Below are 17,939 nucleotides of genomic sequence, written 5' to 3'. Positions count from 1 at the left end.
TCAACACGAAGTCATTTGCTAGCAAGTCACTTGCCCGTCAGTTGGGGGGAAAACAAGGCTGTTATATGGTCTCAATTTGCCCAAACTCTCACCTAGCTCTCATCTTAGGCAACTCTGGACCCAAGACCCTCTAGGGAAACCGACTGTTCCATACAATTTCTTGCGAACGACTGAACGGCCGAACGTTAAATAGCCCATTTGTAACTCGGCTGAACTTCTCTTCTTCATATCTCCTCACTTTGATAGTATCGTTGACAGTCTTGCGTTCTGAGCCATCAGTTTACTCTCAAAACGTTTTACGAGATCACTTCACATCCATCAAACATTGTTGTCCCTTTTCAAATCAACGCGGTTTACTTTTTTCTCTCCTACCTCCACCCGCCGTACAACTTTCTTCTTCCATCGTACATCCGTCACTTCAAGCGCAAATCCACCTTGACACTCGACCTCGAAAACCAAACTAGCTAATCCAAGATGTCTTCTCCTGCTGCTCCGAAGGACAAGATCTTCCCCGGCATTTCTGCCACTGAGACCAAGCTCCTGGTCCTGGCCAATGTCTGCCTCAAGAATGATAAGGTATGTCATTTGGTCCTAAGTTCCCTCATCTTGATGTGTCTGCTAACATAATGGACAACAAAGATCGACTACGACAAGCTTGCTTCGAGCGCTGGCATCAAGGCGTCTTCTGCTCAGACGCTCTTCCGAAACGCCAAGCGAAAGCTAGACAAGCTGTACGCCGATGGCAATGTCGACGCTGGTGGCAACGGTCCCCAGGCCGACATTTCGCCCGAGGAGACTCCCTCCAAGCGAGGAAAGTCCAGCACCAAGGCACCTCAGGCACCTCGCACCCCAAAGACCCCCAAGTCTCCAAAGGTCCCGAAGACTCCCAAGGCTCCTAAGACCCCCAAGACTCCCAAGGGTAGCAAGGCCGCCGTCGACCCTGACTACAGTCCTACCACTAAGTCCGCCTCCAAGATTACCAAAGATGGTGGTCGCGCGACCGCTGTCACCGAGCCTGCTGGAACTGCTACTGGATCTGTCGCTGCACCTACCGCTGAGCCTGTCATCAAGCCTGCTGCCAAGCCTGCTGCCACCACTGAAGCAACAAAGCCCCACAATGCGAAAGAAGAGGGAAATGGCAAGGCTGATGAGAACAACGAAGCTGAAGCTACTCTTGATCTGGCCGTGAACCAGCACCTCCCTGAGTCTCCTTTGCCCGATGAAGAGGATGGCGCCTACGAGGAGGAAGTGCAAGAGGACGACCAAAGCGAGGATTAATTCCAGGTTCAGAAACCGCCAAAGCACGATATGAACAAACTGAGAAGCCGAGAAGCACTGGTTTTGAGCAAATGGCTACGATGCAGTTAGGAGGATAATGAGGAGGCTTCCAAGGGGAATCGGGAATGCTCTTAAGGGAAGAAAAGGAAAAAAAAGGGAAAACCCAAAAAAATGTGTATGTACTGGGTGTTTCTCAGACCAGTGATACCGACCTCAAATGAAAAACAGTGGATATTGCAGTCGCTGCTCCAACCATGTACAACATACATATATCCATACGTGTTAGCAACCGGGACATGCACCTGCAGTCAGCCTTCGGGTGTCACCTTTCCGTTACTTGGACGTTTGGACATGAAATTAGACGTTACTTTGACGTTGGCCGTTTGCACATTAGAATATTAGGCGAGTCAAGACGTTAATAAGGGTTATAACATGCATAGAGTTTAACCACGTTGTAGCCTTTGTCTCGTGTGATTAAAGGATAGTGGTTATCGTGTACTGCCACCTGGGTTGGCTTAAAATGTGTATCTTAGTTCGGTATCTAGGTATGTGACTGTGTACTCGTTTGGGCGTTACTTGGAAATATTATCTGAGTTAAACGTCAGTTGACGTTCCAAGGTTACTGAGAGTTTAGTTAGACACCTGGGCAGTCCATAGATTCATGGATGTATACATGATAGGACTATGTGCCTTTAATGCTATAAAACACGACCACGACTGGGGTGTCGACTTTATACATGATATCAGAATTCGGTTCTACATACCTAAGCTACCTGATCACAGTCCTCAACCCAATCTATAGGTGAATTGAATTAAACCCCTATTCCGCCAAAGACAACAAGTGCTACGAAGGTGGAAGTATACCTATTACTGAGGCTTTGAGGTAATTTAGAGGTGGTTGACGTGATATAATGCCTTATATGTTGCGTAGGAATACGCACAGCACCCAAAACCCTACATGTAGGTACAAGAGATGTATTGATTTGCGGTGCTGCTAGACTGCATATTTTAAGAAGCAGGTATCGGGTACCTATAAACAGCCCAGAAACAAGACCTGGAGGTTAATAGGGGCCGGGATCTTGTACGGTCAGTGTAGCTGGTGGTCCTTTAAAGTCTCATCTCTACTAGTCTTAGCAACTAGGTATCAATTTAGATAAAAGGTCTAAGAAATTTTCTCCTCAAAACCATCTCAATTATCACTAGGGTGCATCAAGCCATCCGAGTTCAGAACGCGAAAATTACTCGTGCGGGTCCCTTCCATAGTGGGATATCTCCGAATCTCCCATCCTTATTTATACCCTGACTTCTTAGGTCATCCTCCTTGAGATCTTCCCTTTCTCAACGATAACTTCTCATATCCTCTTTATCTTCTACTGCTGTCCAATATCATACACAGCAACCATGTCTTCTACCCACAAGCAAGAGAAGACCGCTAACCCGGTGAAGGCCTTAGGGCTCACCCCAAGCCAAGCAGAGCACCTCCTGCTGGGATACTTGTGCATGCGAAAGCCCGAGGTAAGTGAGGGTACGTATGATAGAATCTCAAACTATCCGTGTCTAAGATGAATCTTCTCGGCAGGTCGACTGGAAGAAGCTCGCGGAGCTTAGCAGTTTTACGCCTTCCTCCGCTACAACTGTCTTCACCAAGGCCCGACGCAGGCTCGAGAAATGGGAGGAGAACAGGACCGCTGGGACGGCTTATAAGGGATCTGATGAAGCCGATGAAGCTGAGCAGGATGCGGCTACGGAGACTGCACTTGCCGACAATGGTCAAAATTAGGATGAAACGAGATCTAGCAATGGTTAGACTAAAGACACTGGTCAAATTACGCGACAATCACCTAGGCTCGAGGCTCTAGGGAGCGTTTATGTCTTTTTCAAGGTCAATAAAACATCATTCAGGATGAATCATACAGTATTCGAAGATCTATAATGAAATAGTCACAGAAGCTCTATTATAGACTAGCTCAAGAGGTATGGTAGAAGCTGTGGTGTTCGAGTCTAACATCACAGTCTTCTCTCGCAAATAAAGTCCAAGTAACGTACAAGTAACATCGCTTCCTCTTCACACATATCCTATTCTGTTCATCAACCTCTTACCATCTGCTCTTTCTCTAAGGAGCACAACCAGCCTCCCTTTATCAACACCCCCATCCCACCCATCCCAACCATCCATTGACAGTAACACCTGTGAGAATGTTGCCCACCGAAGCAACGTCAACCACCCCATCCCCAAAGAAAAAGCCCGAGTTGGGTGATTTCACTGCCGGTGAAATGAAAATGATTATGGCCAGCGTCCTGTGCATTGCCGGAAGGGTATGCATGCTCTCTGCACTAACATTTGAGCCATGACTTGAACTGATCTTTCCTATTGTTTAGCTTGACACTGACAAGCTGGGAAAACTGACCGGCAACAAGAGAAAGTCCGCAGCTAGTCGTTTCCCCTCAATCAAACGCAAGCTCGAAAAGATGTTTGAGGAAGAGCTGGACACCCTAGACGACCAGAATGACCCCAACGCCAAGGAAAAGTCTCCAGCCAACAGCCGTGCAAAGAAACGCCGTGAGAAAGTCGTTGAAGAACAGCACAAGCCCGAAGTTGATATTAAGGTTGAGCCTAAATTGGGGGAGAGCACCAGCACCGACAGCACCTCGAAGGTCAAGGCCGAGTCTGGACAGAGTATCGACAGTCCCGTCAAGGTGGAGTCGGACTCTGACTCTGCGAAGAGTGTCGATACTTCCTTCAAGATCAAGCTTGAACCTACCGACTAAGTGATGGAATGTACCATCTGTATTCGATGCAGCCTTTCCCACTTGTCTTGACTGGGAACATCTTGAAGGGCTTCCCAGGGGATCCGGGACATCTGATAAGTTGATTTGACCGGAAGTACATAACAGAAGAGGCATAACAGAACAGGTGTGTCTCATGTGTATCTAGTTGACCTTCTCGTATGAGAATGGCTGCAGCATATGTTTGCCCAATGAAACCCACACAATAACATGATATGATCACCAGTAAATGTGCGTAGACCTTATATTATAAAATGCCCCTTCTTCCCCTTTGTCCTTCATATTCCTTCAACGCACTCCCTTGTCCTACGCTTCTGTCTTTGATTCTAGTCCGTTCAACAAGATCTAAGGCTAGCTACGTCCCGGACCATCATGGCTTTCCACGTTAATGGGAAAGGCCCTCCATGGAATGGTTTGGCGGGTGTTGATATAAAGTACCTGATCCTTGCGCACTTTTGCTCTGCCCCACTGGTTGTCACCTACATACCCTGAATGATAGCCTGCACCTGCTAAAGAGCCTCTAGCAACTTGACAAGGAAAAGCTGGGGCGTCTTACTGGAACAAGCCCCTGGTATGCTGCAACGGCAGTTGCGACTGCCAAGAGACATGTCCGCACGTTATGCGCTCTTGATCCGCATTTTATGTCAATTCTGTCAGAACCCAATGTTACAGAAGAAACATCCGATGTCCAGACACAACAGCGCTCAAAGCACAAAAAGTCAAAACTTTTGCCAGATGAGTCTGATGAAGGAATCACCGCAGAGTCTTCTGAATCGGAGACCAACGACTTTCGATCAAAGGGCCATCGCCAGAACCCTAAGCACAAATGTTATGCTAATCACAAGGGAAAGGGAAAGAAGATGCCTCTGGATAGCGAAAGCGAGGACGAGCGCAGCGAGGTCGAAGACGACGAGTCTTCTGTGGCCAACTTCAAACTCCCAAGCAAGACCCAACGCAAGACCACAAAGCAAAAGACTACAAAGCACAAAGGACACACCAAGCACTCTACAAGCTATGGAGCGAGGAAAGGAAGAGACAGTCCTTTCCACACAAGCACCAAGTCTTCATCCTCCCGCGCAAGCCGCCAGAACATCCTGCACAAGCGAGGTCTGAAGCGTGGCAGGAACCTTCACGACTATGAGCCTGGTTTGACGGAAGAAAGTACGGTCGAGTCATCCAGTGCAGAGATGGACGGCTCTTCTTCCCGTGCATGCCATGGCAGATCCAAACGCAAGCGACTCGGAAAACCTAGGGGACTGGCTGATACTTCTGACAACGATAGTGACATGGAGGAAGAAATAGGACGTCGATCTGCGCGAACATATGCCATAACCACTCCTGCCAAGACCAGAGCCCAGAATGGGAATCCCAAGAAAATTGACAAGACAAATGAACTTGCTGAGTCGACGGATAAAGATCTCGTTGGCGGAGCTATGGATGGCCTTACTTTGGAAGGGGATGCACTGAAGACAGCTGGTCGCGCTGCGAAGGCTACAAAACATGATGGAAGGGGTCACTCTGTGTATGAGGAGAATTGGGAACCCGAGGAGCCTAAGGAGGCTCATTCGCACCATGCCTGACGTTGATTCGTTGGTGCTATCATGCTTGCTAGAAGTGGAAGTGGACATCTACATGTATGGACTGTGATCAAACTGTGAATTGTCTGACGGCGTATTTGTGGCGATCTTTTTTTTGGGGGCAACTATGACATTGGTGACCTACTTTGACAGATTTGGTGAATGGTGGAAATAAGGCTGAATTGAATTGAAAAACTTGCTTCGCTATGGACATGCATATTCATACGTATGTAGAAATAGGACACTAGATCCGCGAAGCCTGACGAGATTACCGAACAGATCCAGAGACGCCCTTGAACCGACGACATATAAAGAAAACAGAATGGAATCTGACACGAACGGCCAGTTGAAGTGAAAGATAGACACAAATATCATAAACCCACATTATGAAGACAAGCAGCACCGGACAAGTATCTCCATCACTAAAGCGCCTCAATTGCCTTCATCAAGACATCCAAGCCGCGATCAGAGACATCGCCTGTATTCGAGTCTTCCTTTGTAACAGACTCACGCAGGGCCCAGGCCACATCACTCCACCAGCCCAGACCAACAAAGCCACCGCCCTTACGGCGCTCAAGGCTCTCCTTGAGCCGACTTGTGTGCTCCCATTGTTGGGCGGCATTTTCCGCGCATTCAATAACCTTGCTTGGAATCCCGCACATGGATGCACAGTGCATACCGAAACTGCCTTCTGCAACACCATTCTCAAGCTTGTACAGGAATGCCACACGGCGCTCGACATCGTCCACATGGATGGCCATGCGCTTGGGTGCAATCTCGGGATGATTTTCGAATTCGGCGGCAAGCGAATGGTAATGGGTGGCAAAGAAGCCCAGGGCTCCAATATGGGTAGCAATGTGGTGCAGTACGGCCTGCGCCACGGCGACACCGTCATAAGAGCTAGTTCCGCGACCAAGTTCGTCAAGGATGACAAGTGAGCGTGGGGTAGCTTCAGAAAGGATCTTCTTTGTTTCGGACAGCTCGACAAAGAATGTTGACTGGGCAGCGAAGATGTTGTCGTTCGCACCGAGTCGAGACATGATCCGATCGACCGGCGTCAGTCGCGCTGACTGGCAGGGAAGGTAGCAACCGATTTGGGCCATGATGACAGCAACACACGTCTATACTTGTTAGCAACATCATTAAAACAGAGGGAGGGCGGGGTTACACACCATTCGGAGAACAGTAGACTTTCCGGCAGCGTTAGCACCAGTCAGCAAATCAATGCTAGCATGCTTGCCACCGAGCTGGATATCGTTGGGAATAAAGTCCTCAACAGAGGAAAGAAGACAAGGGTGACGGAGTTCTTCAAACTCGAGGACACTTCGTTCGTCGTCCACAAACACTGGTCGGCAACTAGGATGGCCGATGGCCGCAGAAGCCTTGGCCAAACTGATAAGGCAGTCCAGCTGCGATACAATTCTAACGGCAGCCAGCCATGTGCTGTAATGCTCATCGAACCGGGCATGGAACCGTCCAGCAACTTCCTTGACGATTTGACTGTGGGTTTCTTGGGCCTCTTGCAACTTACGAATGAGGCTTCGGAGCTCGGGGAAGTAGTACCGTTTGACCTGTTTGGTCGCAGACATCTGGTTCCAATCCTTAGGAATGTTCTTCACCTTGATTGGAACTTCGAGCTGGTAGATTTCCTTGCCATTATCCCGGTAGCAGATGGCAGACGACCCCAAGTCCCGGCGAGCCTTTTTCAGCAAGGTGTCGAGGTCCCGGTGGAGTTGCTCGATGTTCTCCTGGGAGTTATCGAAGTCTTCTTCGACACCGGATTCCGGAACAAGAATCCCATTCTCCTTTGCCTTCGGACGATCGAATGCGGTCTTCCAGTATCCCAGCAAAGAGGCAAGATCGGGCATTGCGGTTGTCAATTGACCGATAATGCTCTCGCCTGAGCCAGTGTCACTTTCCTTGAGCAGACCCATGGTATAATCGATCTGCTCGAATCCTTCCAACACACGTACAAAGTCTTGAGCTTTGCAGTTGCCAGCGTGGATACGAGAGATCAGTCGTTCGAGATCCGGCATCTTAGTCAACTGGGAGGAGAATTGGTCCCGTGTACTGGGATCGGCGTTGAGTGAATCAACTGCATCCAGTCTTGCATTGATTTTCTTTGAATCAACTAACGGGTGGCATACCCACTGTTTGAACATACGCTTGCCGAAGGGCGTGATGCATCGGTTGAGCAACTGGAAGAGAGTGCCCTCAGACCCACCATCGAAGGAATTGGCGAAGATCTCCATGTTGATCAGGGTCTGTCCATCTAGAACAAGACTCGTAGCCTTCTTGATGGGATCGTACCACGTGAAGTTGCCAATGGTGATCAAGTCTCGCTCAATTTTCAGCATTCGCAGATATTGAACCAGGGCACCGAATGCAGACATCAGCAACTCCTTCTCGCGGGCTTGACGCAGGGTTTCGGGCCAGGCTGTGAGATTATCATCGTCCACGGAGACGAAATACTCACTTGCCTCAAGTTCCCGAATTGTGATGTCAGATTCCCAGAACTCCCTACCAGGTTTCATGAAATTCCAGATAGTGGTGGGATCAGTATTATTCTTTAGAATGCGCATGGCTTTCTGCGAAACGCAAGATTTCTCCAGTAGCAACTCCCGAGGACGGGTCTGTGCGACGAAAGTCTCGAACTTGGTCATGTCAACATCGTCCACAAACTCCGACATGAAAAATTGACCCGTAGCAGTATCGACAAACGCAATACCGAACGCGGGGCGCTCGTCCACAATCGCTTCCTTGATCGCAACACAGTATGTGGACATATCATCTTGAAGCATGGAACCCTCGACCAGTGTACCAGCAGTAAGGACACATGCGAGCTCTCGCTTGATGATCTTGTCGTCTTTAGTGGGCTTCTTGCCCTCTCGCTCACGCATTTCTTTACCGAGCGCGGATTCAGATTGGTCCACACGTGCAATCTTGAAGCCCTTGGCCACGAATTGGTTCGCCCAGTGATCTAAACTCATCTCGGGAACACCGACCATGCGCATGTTTACTCTGTCCGTGAGCTTGAGATCGAAAAGTTGGTGACCAATGGTGGCATCGTTCTCGTAGAGCTCGTAGAACTTGCCCTTCTTGAAGAAGACGACAGTATCCCAGAATTTCTGCTTGATCTCCCAGTACTGTTTCTCAAAGGGCGAGAATCTGGACCACGCGAGGGGAGGGATGTAGATAGTTCGGGGATCATAGTCAGGGTGGCCCTGAGGGTTGCCGTCGATGTCCTTGAGATTAGCAAGCCATGAATAGCGCTGCTCAGGCTCCTTGATGTGGGCCTTTTCTTTCTTCGCGCTGGATGCTGTTGTCCTGGTTGACGCCACAGCAGCTCTTTCCTTCCGAGGTTCTGTGTTTTCCGGATCAAACGCCCATTTCTTCGCGGTTCCAGCTGAACCTTCTCCCTCTGGGAGATCAAGATCGATGTCATCGGCGGGCGGGGAAGGAGCAGGGACGGAGGATGATTTGGAGGTAGGCTTGCGTGCCGATTGTGCCGATGGTCGCTTGCGCTTGTTGGATGATTTGACTATCTCTTCATCGGAGTCATCTGCAACGACGAAATCGTCCATTTCTGTATCCGGGTTAGTTGTGTACCAGCAATCCCAACCAATAACAAAGCACCATACCATCGTCCGAGTATCCTCCGTCTCCTGCGTCATTGAACTCATCTTCGCTCTCCGGTTCAGTTCGTCTTCTCTTCGCTGCACGGCCGGAGACACGGTCCTTGCGGTTAGGACGGAAGATGACCTCGTCGTCGTCCTCGCCCTCGGAGTCAGACTCCTTATAGCTGATCTGCTTTTTTCCCTAATGAAATAAGTGAGCAGGGCATATCAATTGAGCAGGCAGGTGGTACACGTACCCGACGCGAAGGGGACATGGTGGAGTCCTGTTGTGCCTCTTTGGTGGTCTGAGGAGAGAAGAGTTCAGTCAGAGTGAAGGAGCAAACAAACACCAAACTCCATATCAACATACCTTCAAATCACTACCATTTTCTTGTTCGTCTTCCGGAACTGGAAGGTCGCTGCTAGGGACAGGGCTTAGATCCTGCGCAAAGCTCGAGAAGCTTCGCTTTTGGTTCTTCGGTGTGGCCTTGACAGCGCTCTCACTACGCTTCTCGGAGGCTCTCTGTGCGGGCGACGACGCCGGTTCTCGCGTCCGATTGTTCGAGGGAGTCGCGGGTGAGGACTTTTGAAAGAAACCAAGAATTGACTTCTGGCTTCGCATATTCTGGGTGCTAGGAGTTGTGCGCTTGAGCGCTGGGGACGGCGATGCAGCGGACGGAGATGAGGCCGATGGCTTGGCCATATTTTATAGAACAAAAGAATTGAGATTAAATGGCAATATACTCTCAACTCAACATGGTAATTAGGGGAGTGGTGAGGGATGGGGACGGGGAGGAGGTAAGGCGCGGATCGCGTCGACGCGTAAAGCACTTTCTCCGAGACTCGACCTGTCCATTGATCGACACCCGAGACATTATCTTTCCTTACTATTACTACAGAGCAGTTGGGTCTTATTTATCTTGAGAGGTGAAAATGATGTTATAATATTTATACTATTGTACAGATTGGATATTGTAGAATTACAGATCTAGTAGAAATTGACATCAGTCCGACTTGGTCGGCTCAGTCGCCTCGGTCGCCTCGGTCTCCCATCCAGGAGCTGTTAGCCCTTGCGCGCGATATTCCTCATCCGGCACAATGTGAACGGCCTTGAGCTTCCACTTGCCCAACTTGAGCATCAGGAGGTTGCCATTCAAGACAAACTCCTTTGTTTTCTCTGCGTCCCACGGGCGGATAGGTGTGAAAGACAATTGATCCGACATGGGACCACTGTCACCAGGTCGGCTTCCGACTTTGGCACCGTTGTTGACGATGACTCGGTGACCCTCGCTCTTGGATGAGACAAGGCCGGCTGACCACAGAATTTTGTTGAACGGCTGGTTGAAAACCAGGGATTCGGGAAGGGTGACCTTGATATCGCCCATGTTGGCCCAGTTTGTTTGGGCAGCATATGGGTTTCCAGATTGGGGAGTCTCGAAGCCAGCGGTGGGAGATTGCGGGTGGCCAGCGGAAGGAGCGGATGGCTTAAGAAGAGGAGTGGGCTCTGCAGTTGAGGATCGGGGACGGAAAAGCTGGCGGTGTTGGAGAGCCACGGCATCAGCTTCGGCCTTGCCATGGATAAGCTCGACAAACTCAACGGCGAGCTTGTGCTGCGCAACGCGCTTAGATGGATCCTTGTTCTGCTCCTCCATGATGGTGGCGATTTCAGGCAAGGGAACGAAAGTGAAGAGCTTGAGGTAACGCTCAACAACATCGTCAGGCGTCCGCACAAAGTATTGGTAAAGTTCGAATGTAGAAGTGAGGTCCTTATCGAGCCAAACGGCATTTCCAGCAGACTTGCCAAGCTTCTCGCCGGACGGGGTTGTCAGTAGTGGCGTAGTGAAACCGATCGGCCGATCTAGTTCCGATTCTAATGGGTTGCGGACTTGTTCGTCGGCAGTGTTTCGGCTGATAGACTTAACAGCCTCCATACCAAATAGAATGTTTCCATATTGGTCGGCACCTCCAACTTGGATTTGAGTGCCCTTTTGGAACAGTGTCCACCAATCCCAGGCCTGAAGAATAGGGTAGGAAAATTCAGCAAATGACATGCCATCACCTTGGCTCAATCGCGTCTTGACACTGGTCGAAAATGTCAGTAAACCTACGACAACAGCGCCGTCAGACCAGGGAAAACTCACGTATCTCTGCCGAGCATGGGTCCCAGTCGCATGAAAGCACCAAGGTCTCGCAACACCTCAAGGAAAGGCGTCGAGTTCCACCAGGTGTTGTTGTTCGTCAACGCCCGCTTCCACATCGGATTCCTCTCATGCCCGTGTCTTCTGCCGTACTGCTCAATGCTCGAGCCCAACTTCTTCAACTGCATATGCATGCTAGCCATATTCGCTTTTCGGATGGAGGAATGGACAGCGTCTCGGCCCTTGAGACGCCCAGTGGGGTCGCCGACTCTAGAAGTAGCACCGCCGAGCTATAGCGTGTTAGTTGGCGCATTCCACTGAGCGTGAAGTGGCAGGCAACTTACTAGGAATGTCACAGGTAAACCCCAGACGTATGCCCAGGCCAAAACCATAAAAGGAAGCATGTGTCCAACGTGCATTGAGGGAGCAGTTGGGTCGATTCCAACATATATTCCAGCCCGCTTTTCCGTGAACACCTTATGCAACAAGTCCCGTTCGCTGCAATCCAAAGGAAATAATTAGCGAGATATTCAAGCGTTTTCCCGCTGGAAATGCCATCGACATCATCGCATCCCGGTGTAACATACCCGACAACATCATGAATCAAGCCTCGCTCCTCCAGGTGCTGCGCGAAGTTCTTCCTGTTCCCGGCCTTGATCTCTTTCGCGAACCCAGCCCACTCCTTCTCCCCGTCTCTCATACGCTGAATATATTTTTGTGTAATCCATCTCTGCTGTTGGAAGCACGTGCCTAACTGCGAAGCAGATAATACTGGCCGATTGCTGTCACCGCGCAGCGGAATAGCGGTTGTTGCGGCAAGACTGCGCGCTCCGCATGGGATCTGATGAGGGGTGAGAAGGCTGCGGTGTGGCGCTTGGCCGAGCGATGCCAACTGTGGCCGCATTGGACCGGTTTAAAAATGCAAATATTAATGAAACGGCTCGCAATGGACTCAAGTCTGGACACGATCAATATCCAATAACCAGATGTCGGAGATTCTTTCGATAAGTCCGGAACATTAATGATGCGGCCCTTATCTCTGACATCTTGATCCATTTCCAAGTTGGGATTTTATTAAGGGCTTAGGGCCTGAGAAGTATATATTGACTGAAGTAAAGATGCTGCTAAAAGAATATGTGTATCAAGAAAACATGACGGTGAGGTCCAAAAGTGATTGGCTCTGAGGTGTTACGTTAACCCATAAAAACCTGCACAAAGGCCTCGTTACTCCATCCACTGTCCAACTTCATGGATTTCCATGCCGCCAATACATCAATTGCCAGCACATTAGCATTCTCTCCACCCTGCTTCCACACCGTATTCTCTGGAATCGCCTGTCCCAGAATCATGACCATGAAATTCCGTGCAATGCTCTTGTTCTGAAGATCCGAGAAATAAATTCCCAGAGTGCCCAGCGCCTTTAAGCTGATGTCGAGTCGTAAACGGCCGTTCTCAACCACAGATATATCTGAAGTCACTACAGCCGCTGCACCAGTCATCTTCCCTAAAAGGCCCAGCACAGCCACATGTGTCAGACCATGGCCAGAAGAGTTGCCGCCATGGCTTCCCGTCAGCGTGAACGGCCGAGTCGGGTACGCAGTGAGGATCTCCCAGCCCTTTGGCTCTAGAACAACTGATATCAAGGAGTCCTTGGTCGACGGCCGCATGCGAGGCGAGATTTTACCGCTGCTGTGTGAACGCACGATATACTGGCCTTCGGAGTCCTCGTGTATTCCTGGGAAATCCATCAACGAGACTATGATCGAGGCGTCCGCGGGTTGAATATTGAAAAGGCCTAAGATGCCACTTCCGGTCTTAGCCCAGCCCGTGTAACTTCCAACGCGCAGAACATGTCCTTCGTTGTAGTCGTGGTAAACGTCTATCGTGCGTCCGATGACACTAGGACGCAAGATCACCGTGATATCTTTAACGGTAGTTGCTGTCATCTGATCGAGAAGAGCCAGGTCATGTTTGCCCGGCTCATCGGTAATATAGATTGGTCCACCGGATACACATCGTGCTGCAGCGTGGAATGACGCGTATGGGTGACTTGTCTGGAACATATCCCAGTCTGGCAATACGTTCAAATAGCGGGTGAGCAACGCATTATGAGCATTGCAAAATACATGCCACGGATGTGAGGCAACAACATCCGGAAAGAAGTCGTCGGAGTTTCGCAATGGAATTGCCGGTTTGTTGGTGGGAATTTGTGAATGGAAGATTATTTGAGGGGTCATCGACCCGCATGAGATTGACCGAGTACTGAAGTGCCTGAGTGATGCGATAGACCATGCATCTTGATAAGAAGTCATGAATGTCCGGCGGTCCTCTGGGTCCTCAAGGAGATCAAGGAAAAATTGTGCATCTGTCTTGACCGAGTCTATACCAACAGACCGAAGGTAGCTATAGAACTCATCATAGAATCGTTTAACATCGTCAGGAGCAACTACAACGATTGTTCCGTCTGGAAGGCTCTCCGCGATGAGCCCGTTGGCGGTGGGATCTTTTATCTTCACTTGCTTTGTTTTGAATCTTTGAGCCAGGTCCCCTTTTGGTGAGATACCTCCCCAGTAACCCAACAAGGCATGCCAGACTGCAACATGTTCAATATTGGGATGTGCCCGATGAATAGCTCCCACAGTATGGTTTAACCCTTTCGGAAATCCTTTCGCATGTGCCTCGAACTGCTTCCAGCCTTGCTTGAACTGGGACTCCCCTTCATTGTCATTTGTCTGCCAGCCATCATCGATAATAAGATTGACGATGTTGATTCCATTGGCCTTCAATGAGTCCAAGGCACGCAAGATCTTCTCTTCGGTAAGGTCCTGTCCCAGTCCATTCCAAGTACAATATGTGAGACCGTCAACCCACTCGGAAAGCCACTGTACACTTGGGTCTTTTTCGACAAGGACCATATCATCACCAGGGGGAGACAATGGGACTGAATCTTCCAAATCCAAATGACTCGCATCAGCAAATGGCCTGACCACTTTCCGTGCCTCATACACTACTGCAGACATGGCAACTTCAATGTTCTCCGCGGCGCTGACAAGCACATGGAACTTCGATGCTTCTGAATCGTCGCTCTTTGAGGAGATCACAACTTCACCAGTCTCACCTGACTGCAACACAGTCAAAACATCGTTGACACCCGAAACAGCCAACAGAACCAGATTCACACCATCTTCGCGCAGGAAAGAGCAAAAGATTGCATCTTCAGTAAGCCGGAAGTTGTTTTTGCCATGCCTAGGACCCAGCCATGGGCTCGAGACACGCACTAGTGCGAAATACCTCATCACTGATGAAGGGGTACCAAGTGCAAGTTGTTTGATGGTTGAAGATCCATTCTGAACGCCATCGATATCACCAGAAAGAGCCCACAGGACCGATCCAGGAGCTTCACTAAGCCGTGACTCAACCTGTAAGTCACCATGAAGATTCTCGATGTAGTTCTCCAGGTGTTCTCTAGGGACTTGCACAGCGACATCCGTGGACATAGCTTTATCTAGATCGGAGTGGCGTGCGCTATATACAATTTCGCCGTCGCTCACGGGGTGCATCTGACTAGCCCACTGCCATTCCGCGTCTGGGCCAGTTCGGAATCGGACAGTGAACTGTGCATGGCCTCCTGCGGCTGGCAGGGATATATCTTCTGAGAATATGTAACGATGGTAGTGGTACTTGCTCTCCTCTCCTCTCAGAAGGGCAGCATGATCCGAGCTACATCTCTGCAATGGCAGAGATCCCCATTCGGGGGCAGTGATGTTATGCCAGATCTGCGCTTCCCATGACTGTGCGGGGAATGAGCTGCTGGACTCGATGGTAACCGTGAAACATAGCTGTTCACATTGTCAGCATGTCTTCGCGTCGTAGCCCGAATAAGTGCAGAAAGACTTGTTGGCGAGATCAGATATGATCATGTTTGGAAGACTCACCGTATCTTGTTTAGTCCGCAATGCGGTTTGCGCCGTTTGGAGACAAGTGATTTGTCCCAATGGGGGATAAGATGTTACCCGTGCAAACATGGCCATTTGAGCTGGGCTAACAAACGGTGTCTGTGGATGTCGTGCAGTTTGGCTGGGACCCTGGATTGGGAGGGTTGAGGTATCTCTATTGTTGACATTCATTGAAGAAAGGTATGATGTTGGATCATGTGTCTGGCGCAGTAGTGGAAAATAGGGAACAAAAAGAAAAAAGAAAAAGGTGGATTTTTGCAGTATCCCAAGAGACTATAGGAAATGTGAATGCTTGAGTGTAACAGAGGGAGAGGCTTGCAGGTGGTTGGGTTTAACTCCGGGGAAGTGGCGGGGAAGCTATCACCTGCCTGCATATGGGCAGTTGCCTTTGTCTACCAACCAGAATGAAACTCCCCAACATCAACATATTTTGATAGCAGCTCATATTCCACTACATATGTACGTACTTTAAAAACTGCGAAGACACTTCAGAAAAATCCATAATAGAGGCAGTGGGACAGTTTAAGAATTGCGGGTCCCCACTATGAAACCTTAAATCATTGTTTATTCGAGAGATTTTAAAGAAACAGCATGAAGGGGGGAAAAAAGACAAAGGCGAGAACGACCGGAGTCAAACGGAACAGTCCAGATAGTGGAAGATCCTAGGCACTTCCCTCGTAGTACACATGGCAAAGCATGTTACCACTAGGCCACCTGGTGCTGGGTCCCTAGTACTTAGCTTTGTCTTCCTTTTATCCCGCACTTTCCTGAGGTTATCACAGATATACCAACAAGACTTTTGATACATCAATGCTGCTTCCTAGCCTGCTCTGTCCCACTTAGTTGATATTGATAGCCAACTTTCCAAAGTGTTTCTGGGCCAACTGAATTCCAATCTGTTAGCATACGACCCCTTCTTACTCATGAAACAAAATACTTACCATGTATTCATAGGCTTCCCGTGTCTGGTCAAGACTGAACACCTTCTCATCCACCACAGGGTGGATATCATTGGCCTCGATGGCCCGAACCATATCCTTCATCAGAGCCTTGCTACCAACATATACACCACGCACAGTGCAGACGTGAGTCAATGCCTCGAGAACGGTCGGCTGTGTCTTCGGGTCCACGCCACCAAGGAACCCAATAACGCTGATGATACCCTCCAACTTCACGCACTTGAAGCTCTGCTGGAGCGTTCCGCTACCACCCACTTCGATAATGTGGTCGACACCAGCTCCGTCAGGAGTGAGCTTGCGAGCAGCATCGCCCCAGTTGGGCTCGGTCTTATAATTGATGACATGATCAGCACCGAGCTCCTTGAGCTTCTCGGCCTTCAAGGTGGAAGACGTGGTCGCGATAACTGTCGCACCAGCGGCTTTGGCGAACTATACAACACCCTGTGTTAGCCGGATCCATTCTGACCCAGTGTATATAAGTTCAGCACTAACCTGCAAGCCAAACATACTGACACCACCAGTTCCTTGCACGAGAACGACCTGGCCTGGCTTCAGAGGCTTCAGGCCATATAGTGCATTCCAGCTGGTGAGCGCTGCGCAGGACAGGGTGCTAGCCTCGCGGGCGTCGAGGTTCCTTGGCGCCTTGACAAGACCCTGTTCGTTGAATACGCCATATTCGCGCAGGGTACCATCGATCACACCACCTAGGCCAGTGCCCGCTGCGTACGAGTCGATATCGCCGTACTGGTGGCCCTGATTGAAGAGAGTCGCGACTTGATCGCCCTTCTTGAGCTCAGCGACCTTGGATCCCACTTCGATGACTTCACCAGCACCGTCAGAGCCTGGAACTACGGGGAACCTGAGAGCAAATGGGTATTGGCCCTATTGGAAAGAGGTCAGAGGTTGGTTATGGCACAGTAATAGTCTTGTGCAGAAAGTTCAATTACGGTTGGAAGTATCAGATTTCTCTCGCAGAGCCATACCTTTGGAATAATTAGGTCGCGATAGTTCAGCGACGCAGCGTGGAGCTTCACCAAGACTTCGTTCTCGCCTACTTTCGGAACCGCAGCGTCCTTGTAAACAAGACCGTCGAAGCCGTGCTCCTTATCTTCAACGACCCATTGTTTCATAGTGGAGGGAGACATTTTCCTAGAAGATAGTCCGCTCTACTTGAAGTAGTTTACAACGTAGGACAAATTGAGCATGGAGTTGAAGGGAGTTTATAGCGAGGCGAACGTGTTTTGCCTGTTTTGGGCGATCCACTTTAGTGGTGACGAAAGGATTATTAAGGACGTCCCACAAAACCTCCACCTCCAAGGCTATGTACAATAGGTGATTGCGAATGCACCTATTCTGTCTGCTAGGGCTTGCCTATCTTAGCTGCTGCTGCTTTATGAGGGTGCTCAGAGTCAGGCTCACTGAGTACATAGATTTCGGACTGGACTCAGAATCAGTGAGCTATGTATACCTAGTACTCATCACGTGAAGGAGATCCAATGAACGCTCAGTGAGCCCTCACTAATTCTGATTGGATGCTCGCGGATCATTTAGAGATGGTCAGAGGCATCCATCTATTATTTATTCTAAGGGTGAGTGCTCAGCCTACGCTCGGACCATAATACTATGA

General features: G+C 49.7%; 8 protein-coding genes across 8 annotated transcripts; 4 read left to right on the top strand and 4 right to left on the bottom strand.

Moving 5' to 3' along the window:
* Positions 1-474: 474 nt before the first annotated feature.
* On the top strand, positions 475-1,278 carry N7519_011008 (uncharacterized protein; the record flags this gene model as incomplete). The annotated part of the gene is made up of 2 exons (XM_057297781.1): positions 475-576; positions 640-1,278. The coding sequence occupies 2 exons, from the start codon at positions 475-477 to the stop codon at positions 1,276-1,278; spliced, it is 741 nt and encodes a 246-aa protein (XP_057145663.1).
* Positions 1,279-2,679: 1,401 nt separating this feature from the next.
* N7519_011007 (uncharacterized protein) lies at positions 2,680-3,058 on the top strand (the record flags this gene model as incomplete). Its single annotated transcript, XM_057297780.1, has 2 exons — positions 2,680-2,793; positions 2,858-3,058. 2 exons carry the CDS (start codon positions 2,680-2,682, stop codon positions 3,056-3,058), a joined length of 315 nt encoding a protein of 104 aa, XP_057145662.1.
* Positions 3,059-3,474: 416 nt separating this feature from the next.
* Positions 3,475-4,047, top strand: N7519_011006 (uncharacterized protein; the record flags this gene model as incomplete). Its single annotated transcript, XM_057297779.1, has 2 exons — positions 3,475-3,594; positions 3,658-4,047. The coding sequence occupies 2 exons, from the start codon at positions 3,475-3,477 to the stop codon at positions 4,045-4,047; spliced, it is 510 nt and encodes a 169-aa protein (XP_057145661.1).
* A 659-nt stretch (positions 4,048-4,706) lies between these two features.
* Positions 4,707-5,645, top strand: N7519_011005 (uncharacterized protein; the record flags this gene model as incomplete). Its single annotated transcript, XM_057297778.1, has 1 exon — positions 4,707-5,645. The coding sequence occupies one exon, from the start codon at positions 4,707-4,709 to the stop codon at positions 5,643-5,645; it is 939 nt and encodes a 312-aa protein (XP_057145660.1).
* A 419-nt stretch (positions 5,646-6,064) lies between these two features.
* Positions 6,065-9,962, bottom strand: N7519_011004 (mismatch repair ATPase MSH6; the record flags this gene model as incomplete). The annotated part of the gene is made up of 5 exons (XM_057297777.1): positions 6,065-6,763; positions 6,815-9,228; positions 9,284-9,461; positions 9,517-9,564; positions 9,630-9,962. 5 exons carry the CDS (start codon positions 9,960-9,962, stop codon positions 6,065-6,067), a joined length of 3,672 nt encoding a protein of 1,223 aa, XP_057145659.1.
* Positions 9,963-10,263: 301 nt separating this feature from the next.
* N7519_011003 (tyrosine--tRNA ligase MSY1) lies at positions 10,264-12,301 on the bottom strand (the record flags this gene model as incomplete). Its single annotated transcript, XM_057297776.1, has 4 exons — positions 10,264-11,341; positions 11,401-11,687; positions 11,742-11,895; positions 11,985-12,301. 4 exons carry the CDS (start codon positions 12,299-12,301, stop codon positions 10,264-10,266), a joined length of 1,836 nt encoding a protein of 611 aa, XP_057145658.1.
* A 289-nt stretch (positions 12,302-12,590) lies between these two features.
* N7519_011002 (putative raffinose synthase protein Sip1) lies at positions 12,591-15,524 on the bottom strand (the record flags this gene model as incomplete). The annotated part of the gene is made up of 2 exons (XM_057297775.1): positions 12,591-15,236; positions 15,333-15,524. The coding sequence occupies 2 exons, from the start codon at positions 15,522-15,524 to the stop codon at positions 12,591-12,593; spliced, it is 2,838 nt and encodes a 945-aa protein (XP_057145657.1).
* Positions 15,525-16,192: 668 nt separating this feature from the next.
* On the bottom strand, positions 16,193-17,457 carry N7519_011001 (zinc-dependent alcohol dehydrogenase family protein; the record flags this gene model as incomplete). Its single annotated transcript, XM_057297774.1, has 4 exons — positions 16,193-16,237; positions 16,295-16,741; positions 16,805-17,194; positions 17,296-17,457. 4 exons carry the CDS (start codon positions 17,455-17,457, stop codon positions 16,193-16,195), a joined length of 1,044 nt encoding a protein of 347 aa, XP_057145656.1.
* Positions 17,458-17,939: the final 482 nt, after the last annotated feature.

Source organism: Penicillium mononematosum, assembly GCF_028829835.1.
Source record: "Penicillium mononematosum strain IBT 11891 chromosome Unknown utg000005l:1.0-9366267.0:1.0-9372171.0, whole genome shotgun sequence".
Taxonomy (NCBI): Eukaryota; Fungi; Ascomycota; class Eurotiomycetes; order Eurotiales; family Aspergillaceae; genus Penicillium; species Penicillium mononematosum.
Note: the sequence above shows the minus strand (reverse complement) of the source record. Positions and strands in the feature narration are given on the sequence as shown.